The following is a 24,786-nucleotide window of genomic DNA, read 5'->3' as shown; positions in this document are numbered from 1 at the left end:
TACCGGCCAAACCTCAGCACTCAACCTCAGACCTGCCCCTCCCCTCCTGCCTCGCTGTCTTCCTTCTCTGTTTCTGAGTCTGTGCTGTATCAGAATACACTTTGATTATCTCTCAGTGGGAACAGTATCCTCCTGTGCTGCGCCACATCACCTAAACAATCTTTAATGATATATGTTTTTGCTTGTGTGAGCTAATGAACTAAAATGATTATATGGCTCATTCTTTTCATGATTTATTTTTCACAAAAAAAAATCTGAATACTTAAAATCTAGAAATGGGTAAAAATCCGAGAACAAATTATAGAAGTATCCAGGGGAAAAATTGATTTGATAAATGTAAGAACTCGATAATCTTTTTCTTCTAAGAAAGTTAGATCAATAGCTCGTTCACATTCTTCCTTTTTTTTTCTTTTTAATTTATGTAACTAAACATTTTTAAGCTGTGCTTGTTGTTGAATTATTTTCACATTGATAATATAAAAATATTGAATGTTGCCGCTTTGAGAATTGCACGTAATTACATTTTGAGCTGAGGATGGCACTAAATTCAAAGTTGAGGCAGGGGTCACCAAAGTTATGACAATTATTACAATGCATCCTACTGCAAGCAACCCCCTTTCACGTTGTTCCTCTGTTTTCCCACTGTCATTTGATTCGTTGTCATAAAAAATATCGATTATTGCTGCTTTAAAATATTTTAAAATACTTTGTTTCTTTGCACATTACCGCCACCAACTGTTGATGAGGAGAATAGCTCAAAACCAACAGCAGGATGTGAATCACGCCACCCACACACATCTGCATCCACAACTATACAAACAAAACAGGACACCCTCTTGTAAAATCATTGCTCCGTAGTGCTAATAGTGAACAAAAACTGTAAATGGTCACCTTTTAAAATGATATGTTATTTAAAAAAATGTTTAGTACATCAGATAAATGTTCACTCTAAGTCAATATATGTTAAAGCTGATTTATTGTCTCCTTCTGCAGCCTCAGTGGAGATACTGTTCCCACCTCTTGCTCCTTTGGCTAACAGTAGCCAGCCTGACATCCTTATCTAAACTCTAAACTGTGGCTTTCCTGTGTGGTTCTGTCCTTTTTCTCCCCTCCTGGCACTTGAAATCTCTGATTGTTTATAAATAGAGAGAGAGAGCAGTACGTAGATGTGCTTAACGTCCTCATCTCACACTAACAGAACGGATCCTGTTTTGGGATGTAGCCTCCCTACAACCCAGCTGTGTCCTGATCTAGTTCTGCTCTTCCTCTGTAGTTGTAACAACGTCCTCTTCACAGCCTTGCCTGGACACACCGTCGGCCTCCGTGTTAACCCCTGCCACTGCATGCCTGTGTTTCACCTACTCAGTCTCTGTGTTTCTGTCCTTCCCTCCCTGTCTGTTTTTTTTCCTCTCTCCCTGTCTCTCTCTTTTCCCCATGCGTCTGTGCGTTCCTCCGTGGTAGAGGACCCTAGTCCAGTCAGTGAGAATAAGGCCCCCCTGGTGGGGCCCCCCAGTGGCCAGGGACCAGTGCCTCTGTCTGTTATCTGCTGGTACCGTGTTCAGAGCCTGTCCTTTAGTGAATCCTGCACGAGTCTAGAGGTAAAGGAGCCAGGGAGACAGGAGAGGAAAGAAATAAAAATGGTGGTGCCTCTTATCGTATAGATTAGTGATACATTATTCAGTTGTATACAAATTTGTGATTGACAGTAGAAGATTCAAAATTAAACTGATAGTGGAAGCACCATGATTATAAAGCATAATGTAACAGCCAAGAGCCAAAATCTGTTGCAAGTTACTCTCAGCTCATTTCGTGTTTTATAGTTAATCTTTTAAACCAGTGATTCCCAACCAGGGGTACTCAGGGGGTACTTCTCCAGTTTCCAGGGGGTACATGGAAAGTATGCAGAGTAGTTCGAGTTATTGTAAGCAATCATAGTTTGGTTAAACAAATACATATCCACATACTTGTGCTTAGTGGTAAAATAAGCACAAAAATTTGACAAAAATTGTGTGAAGCTGATTTATAATTTCATATATTTTACACAATAACTAACAAACTACCAGTCACTGCAGTCGGCCAACTGTGCAGGACCATGCCTCCCACCAGCCTAAAGTTTTTATTACACCATATCACCACCTGCCTCAATTGATAGCGCACGGGAAAATAGTTGCTCAGAGTCGAAGTCGAAATCAATAGCTAAAAGTAATGAATAAATGGTTGAATCGTCCAGCTGCTGCCACACCGAGCAGTACAAGTGTGAATGTCAACTTGAGCAAAGGCACTGAAAAGAAAAAACACCACACCTTCACATCAACAAACCGAGGATCGATATGTCGTTATTGTAACAATATCCACTTTTGTATGATTACTTGTGTTAAGTGACAGTCATATTAAAATCCATTTACGTGAACAACCTATGAACATGAGAGGTAGTGCCGGTGAATTGGTGTTTATAAAGTATCTCAATAATTTGATAGGGCTGTGTAGGTATGACAAAAAAAGGTTGGGAACCACTGTTTAAAACATTGTAGGAAAATCAAACATTATTAGAAGGGTACGGTGCTAAGCAACAGTAGATTTACAGTAAAAAATAAGAATAGAAGTTAAATTTCATGAGCCCGTCCTCCATATTTACAGTGAAAAAAAAAACATGCAACTAGTGGTCTTACAGTGCAATGTGTATGAATTTATGTAGTTGCAGATTTCAGACTTTATTATTATTATTTTTTTCTTCTCTGCAGAATCAACTGTCAGGAAATTTACTGAGGAAGTTCAAGAACAGCAACGGCTGGCAGAAGCTCTGGGTGGTCTTCACCAACTTCAGCCTGTTTTTCTACAAGTCTCACCAGGTGATGATCCCTCAGCTTCTGCCGCTTGTGAAGACACCGCAACCCTCTCCCACATTCATTCCCCTCCTTACTCTACGCCATTCCAAGTGTTTATCCTCCTCCGGGCTTAGAAGCATCACACCTCTGTATTGAATGTCAAATCTCTGTGCCACATTAGAGGTGCACACACTTTCCCATGCATTGTTTCATCTCACTTTTTGCCTCAGAAAAATGTTTGGTTGCTCTCTATGTGCAACGGATACTGTGAGTCTTAAATTTCCATGAGCGAGTTTGACATACGATAATCAATACAAAAACAATTTTTTATACTTCAAAAAAAAAAAAAAAAAAGACTTATCGAGAACCATCGACCCCCCTATGAACGAAATCATGTATGAGGCCAAAAACAAAACAAAGTACTACCTGAAAATATCCAAAAGTTGTCTAATAATGAAACAGAGAAGAGTACTAAAAATCAAAGCGTTTCTGTGAAAGCGGTGAATTTATGGAACAGCTCTAATGAAGATCTGAAAATTTGTAGTAGACCATGTAATTAAAAAAAAATTGCTTAAGAAACAATTACAAAGGATCAGAACTGACATGTTAGCATTAGTGTGGAAGGGAATAGGGATAGTGTTGACATCAAATAGGTAAAAAGTTTTGTTAAAATGTGTAGGTAAACGGAGCTGTAGCTTCTGCCTACCTTTTCAATCAGAAGAAAATCTTTACGCTATGTTCAGTGGTGTTAAGTGACAAAGTACATTCACTCAAGTACTGTACTTAAGTACAATTTTAGGTACTTGTATTTGAATATTTTCATTTTTCCTTACTGTTTCTACTCCACTACATCTTGTTGCTTACAAGAGCTGTCAAATGTTTGTTGTTACTTTTGGGATTAAGACTTTACATGACATAATAAGCTTATTAATTACAATGCAGTTTGAAAGATTTAACCGGTGGTTTCCAAACTTTCTGGCTCGTGACCTCTTACAGAAAATCAGTTTCTAGTTGGGAATCGCCACGTTTCAGTTGTCAGTTAGTTGTTAGCAGTTCCACCAAAGAGAGATTATCTCTTATATGGTCTCTTTTGAATAAGTGTCGAAGGCTCAAAGATATAAAACTGTCCAAAAAGATCTGCATCTAATAGAATGTAATATGGTATTTTGTGTTTTTTTTAAATTATGTGTTATATCAGCTTTATACATCTAAATTTGAATTCACTGTCATTTCTTATTTCTGTTTCGCCCTAGGATGATTATCCACTGGCCAGCCTTCCTCTGCTGGGTTACTCAGTCACCATCCCCTCAGAGTCTGAAAACATTCACAAGGACTACGTCTTCAAACTGCATTTCAAGTCCCACATCTATTATTTCCGAACAGAGAGTGAATATAGCTTTGAGAGGTACAGAGGCTTATCATCCACACTCTCATTTACTAAATGTATTTGACCTTCTGTGGCATCCTGGATGTCGGAGGACCGATTAAACCTCTTTCTCTGTCCGCAGGTGGATGGAGGTCATCCGCAGTGCCACGGTCCCCTCCGGTCGCACTCGTGTCCTGAACAGCAAAGAGTCCCATCCTCACTGAGCCGACTTGTTTCCACACGCTGTCTCCGTCAGGTGGCGTCCGCCCTTCTTGTCCTCCTGGACTCTTTGCTTTTCTTTTCTACACATATCTGGGACATTTGTACATGTGTCCATGCACATTTGGTGCTTTTTAATGCTTTAATGGTGACATGTCCGCTGGTTTAGACTGCATCAGAGACTGCATTTTTTGGCATTTTTACTCTCAACTCTGAAACCTCTTTTTAAGGATGTCATTTTATACTGTTTTCTAATTGTCTGAACCACTTCCTATCTTTCTGATTTTACATTTTGTCATTGGTTGTTTTTACAGCAGGAACACGTGGATATAGATATTCAGCATTCTATCGTAGACGGTTAAACTATCATCGCATTGTCATAACATTTTTGTCTACTTGTTCATTTTAATGAAAACAGCTGCTTTGAAAATTTCCTGCAACTTCAGTGCCAAACTGGTTTTTATCAATGTCCTGAACTTTTTAATGCTATTTTGTTACATTGGGGAAAAGGACTGTCTCCTATACTGTATACCATGAAATTTTAAATCATGTAAAGCAGGTCACCTTTTAAAGGTCAATGTTCTGTTCACACCTGGCCCAGCACAATGTGTTCTTGTTAAAAAGAAGGTGATGAAAATCTGAAAATGTTTTGTTGACATAACCCCTAAGATTGATCACAATGTGGCCAGAGGTAGCTGCCGTCACCACTAATGCCATTTCAAGTCAAAGTAAATATTCTATTTGCTGATGTTTGTTGTATGAATACGTCTCAGACTGTTTTCCTTTTTTAAAAATTAATCTGAAGTTCCCCTTCAGCTGTATGACAAATTGTGAGACATGTTCATAATTATTGTGTTATGAAGATGAGTGTAATTGAAAGCTTTAAAGATCCTGTGTGAAACTAAATAGAAACTTTCAGTTCTAAGCGCTGTCACCCTCACTGAACTAGGCTGCCTCCCATATACAGATACCAGATCTTTTTATGGGTCTACGTGAATGGAAATATGCATTTGACAGGGATTTGCAATGAAGCAAATGAGACGGAAAACCTCGGTTCTGCTGAGAATTGCAGCGTTTTTCCAGACACCAGAGAGCTCTTTGGAAATGAAAGCAATAAAAAAATTTATTCAAACTTTGATTTGTGTTGCTTGTGTTTTGCCGCACCTCAAGAGGCAAGAGGGATGTACGTACGTGTGAGGCAGCTCCTCAGTGTGTTTACAGGGGTCACCTACAGATGGCATCATTGATCAAGAAGTTTGGTTCAGCCGCACCGCAATGTCCTGTAAAGTGTAGTGTCTTGTAGTGGTCTATAGCAATACAAGCAATAAGCAATGTTCAGAGCCTTGTTTTGCTCTGCGCAGTGACCGGCCTCTTGCCAAGATGTTCATTTGATTTCATGTGAGGTATCAATTCATCTAAGCCTGCACACGACTCTTCGTGTTTCAACAGGGAGGCTGGTGCCTCTCCCAGCATACCTGATATCTAACCTGATTATGGTGATGATTGCAAAGTGAGCAACCAATACTGCTTGCGGGCTCGCTTATTTACTTCTCAGTCCCAGAGTCTCATTTTAGACGGAAAATCATATATACCCTCTATTAGAACACAAATATGAGATTTTAAGTGTGCTGACAAAAGGTGCAAAGTAATATTAAAAGAATATATATTCTATAATATAAAACTCTTAAAACAGTGTTTCAGGCAGCCCATCCTCTTATTAAACTAATCAGTGTGTGTGTGGAGATGTATACAGTAAGTTGGAGCTTATTATTTTTAAAATGACTATTAAGAAGGTGGCATCCTCCAGACACTACATAACTCACCTGAAATAATCCTCCTAAGAAGCGTTTCTAATTAAGACATTATTCTTCCCTCCAGGTCATTATGGCACTAAGGCTCAGTTTTGGTGTTAACCGATCACAACCTTGAGGGTTTTCCTGCAAAAAGCCTCAGTAGTGCGTCTGCTCTGCTCTGCTGTTACCAGGTACAGTGAGTGAACCATCTTGATAACCTGACATTAACCTACTTTCTTCCGGTTGTTCAGTGTGAGTTAAAAATCGGCATATCCAGATGCCCGCGAAACACTCTTCACGACATAATAACCGTGCTCTCCGGGGCTGTGTGGGGTTTTTTTTTTTTTGCTGTAATAGGAAAATATTGATTCAGTCATTCGTGCTGCAACTGCTCGGTGTCCAAAGTCCAGGCCCAGCAGCTCACGCGGGGAGTGGGCAGGCCCTTAAACCGGCAAGGGGCGGAGTGCGCCGAGGAGACAACCGGATTATACACCTCCTGTCTGGCGCTGGACGGCCGGTGGGACACTTCTCCAGAGGATACTCCACGATGACAACAGGGAATCCGCTGGAGGAGGGCAGAGCTCCGGAGTAGTGCCGCGCACGCTGACCTTTAAACGCGACAGGTATGAGATCGCGAGGTGGGAGTGAATCGCAGAGCCGCGCCGCAACATGATTCAGCTTCAAACTAGCGCTGCGCACTAGTGTGGATCGGAGAGACGGGCGACACCGGGGATGAGCCTCCTCTAAACTCCGCCGACTCGACTCGTGCGCTGGACGGTCGTTGACGCAGAGTGCGGTGCGCAACGATGGCTACTCCCGCGCAGACGGAGACCAGGAAATTTACGCGGGGTCTGGGTAAACCTGGCACGGCGGCTGAACTCAGGCAAAGTGTCTCAGAGGTGGTGAGGACGTCCGTGCTGGTTGTAAGTACACACCTCCACCTCCTCCTCCTCCTCCTCCTCCTCCTTAATACCGCCGTGGTCAGTGCCATCGTGTCTGCTTGAACCTCTGCTGAACAGGGAATCACCTGCTTTTTTTTTTTTTCTTCCCTTCCACGCACTTTTCCAGCGAAGAGGCAGCTGCCTTAAGATGAGCTGAGTGGGAGCACGTGTGGGCTTCCAGGGGGGGGAAGCTACAGGGGGTGTTATGAGAGAGTGACCCCCGACCTGTAGATGTGTGACAGGGAGTGGGAGAGAGTGTTTTTGGAATGAATCAACGAGGGTGTGTGAGAGAGAGAGATATCTATATATCAAGGAACTGGGTAGTTTTGTCAAATTCCAGGTGGCATTTTTCATATATAACGCAATATGAAAAGCTTTTTCAACATTCTTGTGTTTTTGTAGTTTATACAGAACGTTTAACACACTTTGTACGCTTTGACACAAAGCCACAAGGTTCTTCCAAACCTTCACTTTCATCTTCACTTGTTCCATTTATCGGAAGTCTCCTATTTCCTGGAGAGGCTCTCAAGAATCGGTGCACGGTCAAGGTACTTCGTACTCGGTGTCAAAGATGGCATCAGTTTCATAGGGGATGCAGTGAGGTGACATAATCCATCTTCACAGCAGGGAAAGCATGTGGCTTCCATTCCATGCTTCAGACACACAAAGTGTCCACTGACGGTGACATAATGCTGAATTTGACCGTCCCCTTTAGAACATCTGGGCGGCGAGTACCTGCAGTATTACCTCCTCAGTATCAGTTTTCCACAGAGCTCGAAGAGTGAAAAAAAGGAGTCCACCCTTTTGTTGTGTCCGCGTGTGTTGGGTGATTGGTGCCCCGTCTGATTGTTCCAGTTTTCCAGGAAGAAGTTGCTAGGTAACCGAAACGGACACCGTCCAGGCTCTCTGTCAGGGAAATGGAATCCTGACTCAAGATCCCAGACATCCAACCACACCTTCGTATTATTTATTCATTCTCACTCTGGTGCTTTGCCAGAGACGCCGGAGGGAAGAGAGCAGAAATGATACAAGTATGCATGTTGATTTCCCAACATGCTCAAGGAAGACTGAAGCAAGTTGTAGAAACTCTGGGACTTTTTTTGTGTTAGTATCCGCAGTCATCTGGCACTTCATTTGTTGATAACCTTATGTGTTTTTTCTTTTTTCTTTTTTGTCTCTGTGGCTGTTTTCCGTGTCTGTGGTCGTCTGATTGACTTTCCAAATAGGGGTTAAGAGTCACCTCATCCGAGGGTTCTCGGTCCATGGGGCCCGTGCCACCCTTGGCCACCGGTCTGGCCCCACCCCTTTATATATGAGCTGTAGAAATGAACGTATGGCTGTGTTGTTCAGTTCAAGTGTTTGCTGAAGCAAAAATGTGACTGCACCCAAGATCGCTGTCCACGCAGCTTATAATTAATTCCTCCGTGAAACATGTACATGCCACAGCAGGAATAGAGGGTTCTGTTGCAGGGACATAAAGGGAAGATTGTGGCCGCCGTTCCCCATTCTGATTCCTACGATAATGTGGTTTCGACTCGAAACACAAATATTTCTGTGTTTTAAAGCACCCAGGAAGGCATAACTTAATTTAGTTGATAAAATACAGTTTGGTACAAACATATCCACCGGTCGTCTCGAAATTTCTCAGCTGTGTTTCAGAGTCAAGTGCACTGTGCTGCTCTCTTCCTCTCCCAACAATTTGTGCATTTTCATGAAGGCTCACACTGGCCAGAGCCTCTTTGTTTATTGTTGGAGCGGAGAGCAGAGAGACTTGTAACAGGCCAGAGCCCTCAGCTGAGCCATCCCTCTGTTTCCCCACACTTCAGGCATGCTGAGAACATTATTACCTCCATGATGGCTGTCATCAGCCTTGAATTTGTTGGACCGTTGAAGCACTTCGATACAACAAAGGACACTGCCTCGCCACCTGTACTTTATACGGGTTTAGAGCTGTGTGTTGTTGTGAGTTTTTGTTTTAGCTGTCTGCCAGCAACAGCAGGTAAATGTCATTGATGTATGGGCGGATGGGTGTATAACAAAACAATGACAGTTGGAAATGTTTAGTTAGTGTATAGTGTATGAAGCAGCTGGGGGGCAGTTGTGTAATTGTAATCAATAGTCCTAACTCCCTGCCACCTAATGGTGATATACTCCGATCCGGAGTGTTCCTGCTATGTGCCTGATCCGAGGAAGCTCTCCAACAGATGGGGGACATTATGTAGGATTGATGCCATTAAACGGCCATGGCCAGCACGTACACAACCGACTCACTGTGCGACCAGCAGGGAAAATGGGGCTCTCGTGTGTGCACTGATAAAGAAAATGAAAATGTTGACAACATGGACAACTATCAACAGAGTGCCCAAGTTGCTGCTTAGCATCGTTGTTAGGCATTAGACTTTGTGGGAAAAGTCCCGTTTGCAAGCTACATTGCTTTGACAAGATTCTCCGTGCCTCTTGGGGGGTCTTTGCGTTTGTGAAAAGGGCCAGTGGACAGCATTTCCTGTCTTGTGTTTTCACCCAGTTAAATCTAGCCTCTGCATCAACAGGCAGAGGTTATTCATCCTCCCTTGATGCATATAATCGGCCCATTTCCAATGTCTTGTACCTGTTCTTACCTGTGGGAGTTCTTCCTGCATCATGTGACAGGCTTACTCAAGTCAAACATTGCTGCAATGCATAGAAGACACAGTGTCAGCAGCACAAAAACATGGCTACTCCTACTGCTTTGCATGATAAAATACAGAACTCTTTATTTCATAAGCCCTCTTGATCTAATCAACCAAACCAGCGTGTTTTTTTTTTTTTTTGCTTTGCCAAGGTTTTGTAAATTTTCCTAAGATGTGGGAATCCCAGGATTACTTCAGGTGGATGTGTACTCTGTATTTTTCAAACATAGTAGGCATGCCAGGGAGTTTTTTTCAAAAAACAATTTTTGACAGAACATTTTCTCTCATGAAGTGAAGCTGGATTTGTTAGTCATGCCACTCAACAAACATGATTTCAAGACTCACCTTGCAGGGAGCTATGGGAGCTAAGGGATTAGTCGAGTGATTATAAAGATAAAGTTTGATCATCTCAAATCATTTAGCCTCGGTCTACCGAACCGTCAGAAAATAAAGCAACCACTCTGCTGTGCCTTGTGTGTTGGGCGCCAATGCTTGGTGTCACATATGCTGCAGGATCGAGCCAGTCAGAAGATTACGGGGCTGTCGGTGTTGTGTGAGGCCTAAGCAGCTTGACCTCCTGCTGTATTCTTCTGTCTGTCTGCTCTCAGCACAAGGCCAGTCGGTATCAGACTAAAAGGGTGCGTAAGTTGCCTTTGTTACTGTGATGGTAAATGCAACTCCACAAGAACAAACACAGGGGGGTAGAGATGGGGGAACGGATGAGTTCTCTGAATGGGTCAATAATACATGAGGCTGCTCTAGTAACCAATACACCCATTAAAAGACAATCTCTCTCTCTCATATATGCTGTGGATTAGACAAGCCCAAAACTTTGATACCACTTGGTACAAAATTCCAAACTAACTAACTTCCCAACACCTCAGTGTGTCTCACAGTTCAGAACATCAAAAAATAAATTCATGATTATGTCACATAACAGCCAACAGCTCTCATGGAGGTTTTCCAAGTTGTTTCACACATTCGCCTGTTGTGTTGATAGGCGCATGTTGCCCTGAAAATCAATTTTCAAGATTAATTGTTAGCAGAACTGTGAAACTGTTGGAAAACCTTGATTGTATGCTTTTTTTTTTTTTTTTAAACTGGCCACTTAAAAAAACAACAAAAACAAAAAAAAAACACTTGCAAAAATTCCACCGGAGTCACAGGCTGCGATGGCAGCTGCTACTCAGAGTTGCCAGATTGGGTGGTTTTCTGCCTAGTTGGGCTACTTTCCTTTAATTGGGCACTTTGTTATAATTCCGGCTACTTTTTGTAGTGTAAGGGCAGTTTCTACCAGTGAAAAGCTCCACAGGCTCTCAAAGGGAGGGTTGGAGAGAGAGACATGAGGCAAAGATACTGCATGAGGCGAAAGGGCACAGGTGCATGCAGGTGTTCCAAGTACAACAGGGAGTTATGCTTATCAACGCGGTAAACAGTTGCAGGAGTTGCAGTGACCAGCAGTTCATGGAGGTGGTCAGGTGGTTTAGGTTCAGTGTGATTTACACTTTCCAAGGATGTCATTATCTCTTACATAGACGTCCATAGGCCAACATAGAAATCATAGAAAAAAGGCCGTTTTCCTCGGAATCAGGAAGTAGTTAGTAAGTAATCCAGTGACACTTGTCTTACCATCCTGATACAGAGCAAACAGGAACTGGTAGCAAATTCGACGTACTTAATTTTCCAAAATGTATGTAATAATGCTTAAAAAACAGGGCTCTAGTTTTAGCTCACAGCGTAACTCACTGAATCCAAGGCAACATCATTCTTCCTGTTTCTTAAAAGTTTATATCCGTTCATATTAGTAAAGACCTTTCACTTTTTAATATAAAATGATCCAAAAGCAGTCTGGCAGCATTGCTGCTACTCAGTCAAGCTTGGCTGGTTACCTTTTTAGCAAGACCAGTTTACCGGTTCATCATGATTAGATTTAGCTACTGTCTTCTTTATGTGGGATAACAAACTGACTCACTAACACCTCGGAAAGCTAATTTTCAATTACAGGAAATGGGTTGAAAAAAGTAGGAAAATTGAGTTTTGGGTAAGAACAGCTGTGGCTATCTTACTGGTATCTCAATTTTCTTGCTTTAGCCGCTGTCTGATGGCTTGTAGAGCTCAGAGATTACCAAGCCAGAGTGTGGTAAATGCAGCTTGCAAAATTGACATGCTGTTTTTTTTGGGTTTTTTTTCAGAAAGCACACATTTCTAAAGCCTAATGATTTTTTGGTTCGCAAAACAAAAGACAGATTCTATTTTGCGACACTAAATATCTAGTTACTGCATTTTGGCTTTGTGGAGAAGTACAACACTATGCTGCCGTTTTGTTAAGAGGTATTTTCCATTGAAACTATATTGATTAGAGGCAAAAGGATTAGTCGATTAACTGATTACTCAGTTGAAAGAAAACTACTTTAATAATTGTTTGATTGTTGATGTTTATCAAAAAAAAAAGAAAAAGAAAAGCCCAACGTCAGCTGGTTTCCAGTTTTAAAATGTCAGGATGTGCTGCTTTTTCCTGTTTTACAACACTTTGAATGTCTTTGTGTTTTGGACTGTTGGTCGGACACGCAACTTGTAGATACAAGAACTAGCAATGGGCATTTTCACTCTTTTATGGTGTTTTACAGATTATATGATTAATTGAGGGGGGAAAGAAGCATCAGAGAAATTGATAATGGCAATAATTGTTAGTTGCAGCCCTACACCTTAGGCTCTGGGAATTTGTGCTTCCTTTAACAGTCCCCTCTACTTGGCATCTAAAGAGACAAAACACCTGTCAGCTGTTACAGAGTTAAGTAACCATGCACTGTTGTCTCTAAATGTTTTCAAGTAAATGCTCTGAATGTGTGAATGCAGCTTATAGTAACTGAAGTGGAAATATTTCAGCTCTACAAGACCCAGATATAGGCAGTGGCACATGGCTTGTGGAGCAAAGGCTTCAAGGAAAGTGAGAAAAAAAACACTCCCATCCAACTCTCTATAAAATTTGTCTGCTTTGGTTTGGGCATGCCTCTTGGCTGTTGTGGTTGTAATCTAAACCAGACTTGCCACTCAGGGCTCTTTCAGATAAAATGGGAAGCTTGAGAGAGTTCCTCAACTGAGCACATGTCAGGATAATATAGTGCACTTTGACAAAAAACTGAAAGGGTGTCTGCCATCCAGCCCTGACCGATCCTGGTTAGTGCACATAAATACTGCAGTAGCGAAGCCAACTCAAATGATCCAGTGGCCAGGCAGACAGATTTTGTTCCAGTGCAAATCAAAACTGATTAAATATCAGGGACATGAATTGCACCAGGCTTATCTCTATGGGACAGCTGATAGTGAACTGTTTTTGTTTTGTTTTTACAAACGCCTAGTCCCTGACTATATTTTATCCACATGTCAAAATAAGTATTAAATATGAACTTTGAGCCAAGACTGAATCCAAGGAATTGGTTTACGGTCACATCAGGAGATTATTTAACAATTTCTTATTCTGATGTGGGAAAAATGGAAATTTTAACTGCTTTTTTTTTTCTCCATGAAAAATCTGTCTACTATGAAATCTGTAATCCATTGATTTTTGGTTCAGTGTCTGCACACTGTTGAATTCATGGTTGTTACATAATTGCCTCATTTTATATTGGCATTTCCATTACACAGATGCAGATGTGTTAAGTCTCCAAAATCTTTCCATCCTGCCTGAACGGGAAGTGCCCGTGGCTTCCTGTCCTTCATCCCTTTGTGGCAGAGCAGAGGCCTGTCTTTTCCTAGATAGAGCAGGTTTCCTGTTGCTGTATTTGAACTGAACAGAAGTGGTGGGCAGGGCTCACTGTTAACCTGCCCACTCTGTCTGAGTGTTCTGCCTGATCTAGCAGGGCTGTTTTGGAGCACAGAAGAGGTTACCATAACAGAATGAGCCTGCTGAGGAGCCCGGCCAGTGGGTGTTTTCCTGTTAGTAAGTGCGTGGCAGCGCTCTGGCACTTGTTTTACACCCACCACCACAAAACATATACATTCCCCAGATCCAACAGGACTCTACTTGCGTGTTTATAGCCTGCTTCAGTATCAAACAAGAAAATGATGAAGGTGTTTCTACCCTACATTTTCTCTGTGTCCAGTCATGGGTTGTTGCTGAGGTGAAGTGTGTTTTGATGAAGGCTGGAATACTTTCCCTTTGCCTCTGACAGTTTGTTTAGTTTTGGTGCTCTCCTATTCATCCAAACGGAGACTAGTGTAGAGCAGCAGAGCCGCTAGGTGGTCGCTGTTATAGAGGGGGTCATTCTGAAGCAAGCGTCCGCTCACAGCTCACTGCTGATGCATACATCTTGCTACGGAGCCAGGATTGCAACACATTATCATCAACAGCTTAGCAATCAAGTGGGGTATTGCTTTGCTTCCATCCTCGAGGCCATTACGGTTTCTATTTTTGAGTCAGCAGGGCACACACCTAAGTGCAGCTGTACTGACTCACCCCTTTGGCCTTTCTTTTTCCTCTGATTATTATGTGGTTAATCTAGTTTGCCTTCCTTTGTAAACTGATAACAACTCTGGCATCATCATCTCTAATCAAATAAGGAACTACAGTAGATTTGAATGAATGGAATAGCGATTGCAGTTTACCTGTTGCACAAAAGACTGTAAAATATTTATTTGGGTATCTTGATTCAGAATGTAAAATCCAGCTGAAATAGAGTCCTTGTCTTGATGTGCTCCAGTTTTTATCCATGCTAGCAGCGTGGCTATATGGATGGCAACGTCGGTTATTGGTCAGTCCACCACAATTGGTCCAGACTGAAATATCTCATGACCTATTGAATGGATTGCCATAAAATCTGGTACAGACATTCATGCTTCTCAGCTGATCAATCAGACAGACTTCTCCTCTAGCGCCAACATTTGCCGATTGTCATGGAATTTGATTCATGTTCCCCTCAGGATGAATTGTACTAACTTTGTTGATCCCTTGACTTTTCATCTAGCGTCATCATCATCAAAATTTCCGTTTGTCCAGTACCGGCAAAACTAAAACTAAAATTCCAATTGGCCTCAGTTGCCGATTGTGTATCTATGCTAATTAGCAAGTGTTAGCATGCTAACACGCTAAACTAACACGTTGAATGGTAAACATTAAACAGTACCTGCTAAACACATCGTGCTGGTATTTTCATTGAGTATGTTAGCACTCTGATGTTTGCATTTAGCTCAAAGCACTGCTGTGCCTAAGTCGCATCACAGAGCCGCTAGCATGGTTGTGGTCCTATAGTGGTTGAGCGATTATAGCAAATGTATAGCTTTAACGGTCCTTCTGCCGTCTCAACACAAATATCTTCCTTTGAGGACAGTCTTTAAATTATAGACTCTGTTTATTCTAATGACACTAGTGCTTCGACGTGTGTTTTTATAGCCTTCCCTACATCAGAGCCTTGTGAGCGAATGCAGGCTTGCATGGCAGAGAGTCTCCGTTAGCCTCAAGCTGCTTCTAACAGTCATCTGGATGTTGCCATGACAAACAGGTCCTCACATGGCCCAGCCCACACAAGAGCAAGTGAGTGAGAAAAATATATCAAGTGTAGGTTGATACTCCTCTGCCTGCCATCACTGATTCATTAGTTTTGCAGAAGGCCAGCCAGAGTATTAGCCATAAGGTGACACTGGTCAAGCCTAAAGAACTCATGGCTCTGCAAACATGCAACGACCCACAGATTAAGCTCATCGGATTAAGCCCCTGAGAAGCACTAAAACACTCCTGACTGGAGACTGAGCAACGCATCTGTGTTGGCTGATGGGGAATTGTCTAGAAAGAGCAGACTAATGACTATCACATTTCCTTTTAAGTCCTTGTGTGTGCGCGCGTTTTTGTGAGGTGTATTTACTCTCCTAGCCTCCTTAGTTTGTCTGTAAAAGTAATGTTTCCCTCCCATCCTTCACTGCAACTGACCATTAACTTTTAATTGTTGGAATACGGCTGTTACCATGACAGAAGAGACATAGAGGGTTACCCTGTAGGCGAACGCTTGTAAACTTGTCATTATCTTTTCCGCCTGACACGTTCTCCACTTTTGAATCACTGCCAATTGTAGGATTTGCTCTCTCCTCTTAGTGGAGATTCACTCTTACTTGACAAGTGTGGAGTTGACTTAATTCTTTGATGTACTTCATGCTACACCCCAGTGTTTTGAACCCATTGAACTCTGATAACCTTGATAAACATAAGGGTTTATATTAACCTGTGTTATTTTTAGTCACACTAGCATTGTGGCTCTAGGCATGGTAGACTGAAAATATCTCAACATCTCTTGTATGGATTGCAATGAAATTTTGTATAGACTGTAGTGGTTTCCACAGGATGAATTGTAATGATTTTGGTGATCCCCTGACTTTTCCTGTAACTCCAGGAAAGGGTTCACATTTGGGATTTTTAGTGAAATGTGCCATTAAATTTGGTATCGATATTCCCCCAGCCCCCCTCAGGATGAATTATAATCACTTGGGTGATCCTTTTAACTTTTTGTGTAGAACATCAGGTCAAATTTTCTATGTCATATACTTTGGTTTATGACCAAATACCCACAAAAAAAAAAGGAATAAAGGGAATAAAGGACTAACCCTCAATGAACAACATTATAACAGAAGTGCAGTCATCCAGCATATCAACTTTAGAATATGGCCAATTATAAGACAACATTTACGTCTTGTGTTCTTTTGTACTCTCTGTCACTCACTCTTCTGTGTAACTGATGCGACTACCTGGGTTTAGTGTCAGGCCAACAGCCCATTCTAAGTAGGTTAATCTGCTTTGAATACCATATCTCTCCCTCTGGCCCCTCTGACATTGCCTCCCTGTGGTCACTCACCTCCCATTCACACTCTCGAGGCAGATCACAGCAGGATCAGCTGCTGTCGGATGCGGTGTAGCACAGAGGGATGGATTAGCATGCAATTAGCCAATACAAAAGGTACTTTCCCTTTTAAGATTTCAAGTTAAAACCTATATGAAGAATCTATAAATAGCATGAAAACTGGCATGTTTTAACATTTGCAATTCAAATATCACTTGAGCTAGAGGAGAAGCAAATATTAATTATGTTTCTCACTGGGATAGAAAAGATTGTAAAGTTTTTATTTGTTCTGTGTTGAAAATGAAGGGCTGCATCGGGGAACTACTTAACATCCCTGCTTTGTGCTTACGCTGTGCTGCTCTCTGACTGCTATCAGACTGCAGGCATGAAAGTGAAAGTTACAATCACATTCTTATCGTTCATCTAGGATTTCCCTGAAAAGGTACTTTCTTGAATCCATCCAAGGCACCAGAGCAGAGGCGGGTAAATACAGCATTTGTTAGGTAAATAGATAAAACTTAGAGGTTACTCAATGTGAAGTTAACCCTGAATGCTGTTAGCTTAATTAAACAGAGTTTAAAATCTTTGCAGTTCTCAGCACTCGTTCTTGTAGCTTTGTGCGCAGTGCAGTGTGACCTGCCACAGCCAGAGGGGATAAACCTCTGTGAAATGACTTTTCACCAGGCCAGCTGCATAGCTGGCATTCCTCACTCTGACACACAGTAGGCCAGAGAGGAGGGGAGGGGGAGGGGCACAACCTACAGGGGGAGGGCCTGAGGAAAGGGTGGTTTATGGGGCAGGGTTTGCATCTCACCTTTGGATTTTTATGTAAGCTTGGCATGTGAAAAGACAGATCAAACAGACATAAAAGACTGTGAGACCAGTGGTGGAAGAAGTACGCGGGTCTTTCACCTTGGTAAAAGTGCCAACATAACAATCTAAAAATACTGTCACATGTAATGTCATGCATTCAAACCCAGCTTAAGTTAAGCCACAGTATTATGAGCAAAATGTATTTAAAGTACCCAAAGTAAAAGTTATTTCTCCAGAAAACCTACTGCTGTATTATCACATCTTACATTGTTAGATCGCTAATGAAATGTTGATGCATCAAGGTGTAAGCAGCATTTTATTGTTGTAACACTTTATATGCAGCTAGGTTGTTCAATCCAGCGGTTTCCAACCTAGGGGTCCGGCCACTATAAAGGGTCACAAGATAAATCTGAGGGGTTGTGAGATTATTGGTGGGACAGGAAAGAAGGAATAACAGAGTCCTGCTACACAAACTTGTTTTAATTTTTTAGGCTTTTCTCTAATCTTTGGGGGGTTTTTTTGTTTTGTTTTTTTTGCATTACCCTGTAGTGGAACAACTTGCTGCTAACAACTTATACATCTGTGAAATGCGACAAGGGGCGCCAACTAAATGCTGCGTTTTCGTTTTTTTAACCTGGTTGTATCCAATGTTCAGATTTCTGTTCTGGAAATGTATGCAATTTAGCACATATTTAATTAGATAATGCCCCATGTCCATATTTAATCATACAATTTCAGCAAACCTGTAAAACAAAAAATAATTGTCTTAATGTAAGTAGTCAACCGGGGAAGCTTAATATTGATATCTGTTAGGATTACATTTTTACCCTATTCACCTGTAGTTTCTTGCTTTATGTAAAATTTTAATTTGAAAAGTTACCAGGAACCCTGGCCATCAGATAAATGCAGTAATCCAACATTTCCATCTTAAATGAGTAGATGTAGGAAGTGGCACAAAATGGAATTACTCAAGTAAAGTGTAAGTACCTCATAATTTATACTCTTTCCTCCACTGGTGGAGACATATTCTGTCCAACATTTAACACTTACAGTACAAAGTTTAGACTAATTATCCTGTGTACAATGAATTTTGTTGAATTGCTGGAGTTGCCTATTCAAGAAACATTTACAGGAAACACTGAGGTTTTTCTTTAAAAGCCAAAACAAGCCCATTGTGCACTCTCAGCCCTCAATAAACAAATGAGCCCTGTTTAAAGTGACAAATTGACTGAGATTTGGGACCTTCATCTGCTGTTATATCAGCTGACATTCAGAAAAATGAGATGGAGCAACACAGGACAGTAGCTTGAAGACGTAAATGAAAGTCTTATTCAGTAGGAAATTACGTGACCCTGGTAATCAGTGTTTGTTTTTTTGTCAAAGCCTGTGCATACAGTGGAGACAGAGCTCTCCTTGATGCTTTGTTTTTGTTTGCTCCCTGTTTGTTTTGCAGGGACTTAGCATGAGGAGGCAGGATTGTACTGAGTGTGCACTATGCTGCCGCAGTGTCCCTTGCCTGGATGGATAAATAAAGTTAGCTCTGTGGTGTTTATGGAGGAGCAGCAGTGTGTCTCGGGGGCCTGCTTATAATCACACTTGTTGTGTGATCGAGGTAAACAAAGTGTTCCTGGACCCTGAACAGTGCCCTGTTGATATTTGGCCACGCGTTCTGTTGTACAAAGTGCCTAAAAACAGACACCCTGCGTGGTTGTGAGTGTTATAAACATGCAGGATCACATCCCTGTTCTTCATTGTGCACACCGCTGTGCAGATAAACAACTCAGTATCCCTGACTTGACTTAATCTCCTATTAGTGTCTCCACTCGGTCCTTCAAGGCCAATGACACCATCCCCCACCCACAGAGCAGTGTGCTGAAATTTAAAACTCCCCTCTGATTAGCTGTGATAACTTCTATGTGTCTCAAAATATGAGAAAAACTAAAGTACATTATTTGAAATTCGTTCAACATTGCTTCCAAAATATTTCACACTAAGCCTTGCCTGACTAAGACTAAGACTCTTTTTTTTTTTTGGAATTGGATTGATGGAGTCTGATTAATTCAAGTTTGCAGCTATCATTCATTTTTCCGTTTCTTGACAAGTGACCTGACTTAAGAGTTGCAAAAATGTCAAATCCATCTTAGTTGCTATAGCAGCCACCCTGCTCATTGTGGTATTAGCCTGATCCATGAGGCAGGTTAAATCTCACACAGCAGAGACAGGATCAGCAGCAAATAATGAGAGAGTTCTGCTGCACGGTGTGTGTTCCTGCAAGAGGCACTGAGGGGGCTCTGCTGTTCCTAAAAGTGAAAAGTGGCTTTTCAAACACAGACAGACCATGAGAGAAAAGTATGCACTTCAATATTGACTGTCCTAGTCAAGCTATTCTAAAACAGGGATGTATCCCATAACACGTGTTTCCTCTGTCAGGAAGGGTGGGGACCTCTGAGAGGTGGGTGTCGGGGCACAGCTTGGTTGACTCGAGCAGCACCAGCACATGTGGCAGAAAGAAGGCGGTGTGCCGCTCCTTGATTTTCTAAAGCCAAGCCCATGTGTGTGAAGCAATAAGAAATAACCAAAAGGCTGATGTGCATTATGCAAGTTTGACTGCACACATACAACTTAAGTTATTTGAGGTACAAATTGGTATACACATGCAAATCGGTTTTATCTTAATGACTTTAAGCCACATTTATTAGCATGTTTGTGTATGACGTTGTTGGCATATACGAGACTTGAATTATATCCAGTTAGGAGTGGAATATATGGATAAAAAGCCTTTTATTTTGTATACGTATATTTGTACAGCAATATCAACATATCTAGAAGATAATTGAGAGACTGTTTATAGATAAACAAAACAAAATATTTCTGTAATGCAGTCCAGCTTGCTGTTTTTCAGCTTTGTCTGCAATGTTTCATTACACCCAGGGTTTTTAAAGGGCCAATAAATGGTATGGCAAAGTCTTAAACGGCTGACAAATTCATATTACTTTACAGAGAATGTCTCAACATATTGTCCAACTCTACATCCAAGACTGATGCTACGTGGATAACAAAACATTCTCCTGTATCTGCACCGTGCGAACAAGTTCTTTGCCCACTGTGTAGCCATCGTGTGTCACATTTTCTTGTAGCAGCTGTTTGTGGCCTCCCCAGGGGGCTCTGTGGTACAGTATTACAGCTAAATCCACTGCCATTTTAGTGGTGCAGGTGCACGGACATGCGTTCATCTCCTCCTCCATCCTCTGTTTCCCTTGATTGTCAGCAGCGCTCACTGAACCAGGCTCAAGAGGATTTCCACTGATTACAAACAAAGAGCCAACTCAGATTAGCTGATCCTTTAAGGTTCCCAAACTCCCAACCCCCCTTCCCCCCAAATTATCCCCAACCCGGTCTCCCTACAACACAGCATCTTCAAGTCGCTACCTAACCAGGAAAAAAACTGTGTGAATTGTCTTGAATTAGCAAGTTTTAACCTTACCTGTTATTTGTCTCCATTTAAATTACCTATGTTTTCTGCTTACTTGTGCTCTTCTTCTGCCACATCCTGTTTGCCTTTGCTTCCACTTTTACATTAAATCCTGTCTCATGCTGTTCTGCAGTTTAGAGGCTATAAAGATTAATCACTACTCTCACTGCATCTCAAACTGAGTTTACACCTCCCCTCCTTCTGCCCTACGTTAGATAGCAATCACTTCCCACCGTTCTTTCTCGTTTCCCTCACCTGACACTTCCTACACGCTCTACATTCAGCAGAAAGATATACAGTATCACGCTCCCGTGTGGCAACTGCTGGTGTTTTGAAAGTGAGGGTAGGTAATATGTAATCTGCTTAGTCTAACTGGCTTTCATTGTTTAGTAAATCTTTGTAGGGACCATCTGTTGGACAAGATTTTTTTTTTTTTCTCCTAAGGTTGTGGGATATTATCCATATGATGCTCCAAACAGAGAGCAATGCCCCTGGATTAATAGTTACAGTAACTGCTGATTGGCTTCTTATTAAGTCTGCTTTCATATTTTTTTTACTATGTAATCTACCTGTTAATGACTGATGTGAACTTTGTTATTAACAGGCTTTTGTGTGTTTTTATAATCAACTGATGCCTGCAGCATCAGCATAAATTGTATCATGTATTACCGTTTGGATTACAGTGCTATGCATCCAATTTCCCAAGAAATAAATACCCAGCAATCTGGAATCTAATAAGCTTGTTTAACAGCAATTTTGCTGTTCTGAAGGGATTTCCATACTACTCAAAGACTTCTCTAACTGTCTAAATGAAAAAAAATATTCCATCCACTGCATGATAACAGATTTTAAACCCATTTGTTAAGTTGCGCCTTGTTTCCTAATCCAAACGAAGATGGTAAACGGTTTAATTCTCTCATAAAAAGCCACATTTGTCTGCATATTCAAGAAAAACCGCAGATTCAATCCTACATTAGACATGCCATGAACATGCAGAGACAAAAAACGAAACAAAATGAGTGAACTATCTTCTTGCTCAATTATTAAAATTTTTGCTAAATTTAAAATGTTATTATCCATTATATTGGAATATTGATATTACTTTCCACTTCATTTCATATTGTTCTAGAAAATAACGTAAATATTTTTGCTTGTGCTTTACATAGGCAGTTTCCGGCTACCTGGATAGGACACAACTTGAAAAACAGGTAAAGATATTTTTTATCCTGCAACAGATGGAATATATTTTCATCCAGTTAGTTAGAGGGGTCTTTGAGGATTCTGGAAATATGCTGTTAAAAGGCCTTCTGCTACTTGCAAAGATCGCTGGGTGTTTATTTTTCTGAAAATTGAATGCTTATCTCTGTGACTCTAATGTAATGTTAACACGTGAGAGGCAAAAACTTGGACTGCAGTCCTAAATACTCTTACATGTTGATACAAGAAAAGCCTATCCTGATTCTTATGTATTTTGGTGAAGGCACGGCATGTGATGCATGAATGTATTTTGCCCTAATTCTTCAGTTGCAAGCAACAATATGCTGATATGAGATATGCACAGTTTGACTCTTACTAAATTAGTTACTAAATAGGCAGAATATTGTCCGAGCCTTAACTGTAAATAATGTAAAATTTATTAAGTTTAACCTCAGTAATATAGTCATTATGCTTCAGTACCACACAGACTGAACCATGCATGGGTGCATAGAAAATACACCACCTGTATGTCAGCCACCATGCTTGACCCGCAGCTGTGACTAACAGAGTGTAGGTGTTTCGCCTTGCGATGGCCTCATGTCAGGCCAGTATGGGCTTGTTTCAGGATGCGTCAGCTCCCAGCTTCCAAACTGCATGTCAGAGCCTGACCCTGATGACATACTCCCTCGAAAATCTCCTTCACACCTGGGCACCGGTCACTGACCCATTGAGGGTTGTTTAGACCAAACCGTGTTCACCACAATAAGTGATGACAGCTTGTCATCTAGGTGACATTTTTTTTTTCTCTCTGTGCAAAACATGACGCCTGGATATTTTGGTTTCCTGCCTCGTACTGAATAAAGCTAGTGAGAATTGATGATCACTTTATGCATCACAGTATTAGCACTAAGCCTGTGTTGGCCTCAGCGGCCAGCAGGTCTGCCTTCTGTTTGTGATGTGAATGAGATTTTGGAGCTGTGAAAATACTTCTGGGTTCTTGTAACTTTCACTTCCTGTACAGTCCAAATTATATATGGTCACCTCTTCTTCCACTGTAGTGACTCTAGTGTTGGGTGTGATTGCTTCTGTGCTGAGCTGCTGGAAATGACGCGCCTATGACAAACAATGGCTCTATTATACCGTTGGGTGCAGGAAGGAAAGTATTGCCTGCTGTTTCTATAGACTATAGTATCACACAGCAGCGGTACAGTCACTGAAGGAAGAACCATCACTCTGTGTATCTTTAGTAAATGGTAGTCTTGTCAAAATGCTTATATCACCCATAATCATGCAACATTTTTATTGTTCAATAGTAGTTAATAATAGTCTTATTTCATGTTTGCTCAGACTCTGTAAAAACTTGTTTTTCAGTGTAGTATCATCCTCTGCCTGTAGGTGGCGGTAACATCATTCATACACTGATGTTCTCCTACCTTTCACCTCTGAGGAGAGCTTTGCGATGCTCTGTGGACGTTTGTGTGTGAGTTTATCTGTACACACATGGGGGTGAAGAGTATTTGAATGGCTAGTTTCTGCCTTCAGATAAAAACTGATCAGAAATTAAGTTGTTTCTACGATTGTTTTTATTTTTAATGCTCCCCCGTGGCTGTTTAATAGCAGTCAGCAGTTCATAAGTTTATTTTCCCAAGAAGAACCAACTTGAAGTCAAGGCAACTGCATTTTATTTACCAGAAATAATTTTGAATATGCAGTGAGATCAGTTTTGTGGCGCACTATCTTGCTTGAGTAAACAAGTTTTTTGTTTTTTTTGGTTTTGTTTTGTTCTGTTTTTTTTGTTTTTTTGTTTTAATGCGATTACTCTGCATTGTGTTTGATTTGTGAAGCCAAAACAGAGTTGGCAGGGGTAAGAGGGTGACTGCAGGCCTTCTGGGCTTGGCCCTGTTTCAGTCCTTCTCTACTGGTGCTGCAGCAGAGGCTGTGGAAAGGCACCGTTTGTTGAGCAGCATCTATGATATAATGACAACCTGAACCCACTGTAGCAACCTCACTAACTGCAGACTCAACAGAGCTGCATACAGCTACAGTGCATGGCATGTGTGTGTGTGTGTGTGTGTGTGTGTGTGTGTGTGTGTGTGTGTGTGTGTGTGTGTGTGTGTGTGTGTGTGTGTGTGTGTGCACTTGTGTACACATTTTTTATTTGTGGCTGTGTCCTTTTTGTGCAACATATACTTACTCTGCACTATTACAAAGTAAAGGAAGTGGTACCCCTCAGGAAAATGGGTCTTTTTTTTTTCTCCTGGGATAAATAAACCATCCTAAAATACCAAGTAAAAGGAAGAGGATGTGGCCCCTGTTGTATTTGTCTAGTACCATTTTAAGATTGACAGAATAACCTGGGTTTCAGCTCCAGGTCAAAGAAAGACTTAAATTTTATCTATGCCATGCATGCCATAGACTATTCAAACAATGTTTTGAGTCCACTCTGTTGTCTGTTGTCATGTGTCAAGTAATTTTGGGGTTGAAATGTCAACTCAGCATCTTGGAGCACTTGGCTTATTGGAATTCCAGGCCCATCTATGTAAAACATGTTTATTTGTCGGGCAGTACCCAAATAACTTTGAGAAACTAAATTAAATTTTCACTCCGGGAAACAGCACACTTAAAATTTTCAAAGACCGGTCAAGGGGTAATAGTGCTCCTGGCTTT

General features: G+C 41.3%; 2 protein-coding genes across 6 annotated transcripts in view; both read left to right on the top strand.

Annotated features, from left to right (window-relative positions):
* LOC120801404 (FERM, ARHGEF and pleckstrin domain-containing protein 1-like) overlaps window positions 1-5,542 on the top strand; it is a 51,576-nt gene extending 46,034 nt beyond the window's left edge. For all 4 annotated transcript variants that reach the window (XM_040148362.1, XM_040148363.1, XM_040148365.1 and 1 more), the window contains 3 exons: window positions 2,742-2,849; window positions 4,079-4,230; window positions 4,334-5,542. In XM_040148362.1, coding sequence (XP_040004296.1) covers window positions 2,742-2,849; window positions 4,079-4,230; window positions 4,334-4,415 — 342 coding nt within the window. In that variant the 3' untranslated portion in view covers window positions 4,416-5,542. The remainder of the gene's footprint in view (window positions 1-2,741; window positions 2,850-4,078; window positions 4,231-4,333) is intronic.
* Window positions 5,543-6,644: 1,102 nt separating this feature from the next.
* The window catches only part of zmp:0000001200 (dedicator of cytokinesis protein 9), an 83,951-nt gene continuing 65,809 nt past the window's right edge, over window positions 6,645-24,786 (top strand). Inside the window, exon 1 of one of the 2 annotated variants that reach the window (XM_040148358.1) lies at window positions 6,645-7,126. In XM_040148358.1, the coding sequence (XP_040004292.1) occupies window positions 7,010-7,126 (117 nt within the window). In that variant the 5' untranslated portion in view covers window positions 6,645-7,009. The remainder of the gene's footprint in view (window positions 7,127-24,786) is intronic. The other variant, XM_040148357.1, reaches the window with a different exon arrangement.

The sequence above is a fragment of the Xiphias gladius genome, chromosome 16 (genome assembly GCF_016859285.1).
Source record: "Xiphias gladius isolate SHS-SW01 ecotype Sanya breed wild chromosome 16, ASM1685928v1, whole genome shotgun sequence".
Taxonomy (NCBI): domain Eukaryota; kingdom Metazoa; phylum Chordata; class Actinopteri; order Istiophoriformes; family Xiphiidae; genus Xiphias; species Xiphias gladius.
This window is presented reverse-complemented; position numbering and strand designations above follow the sequence as displayed.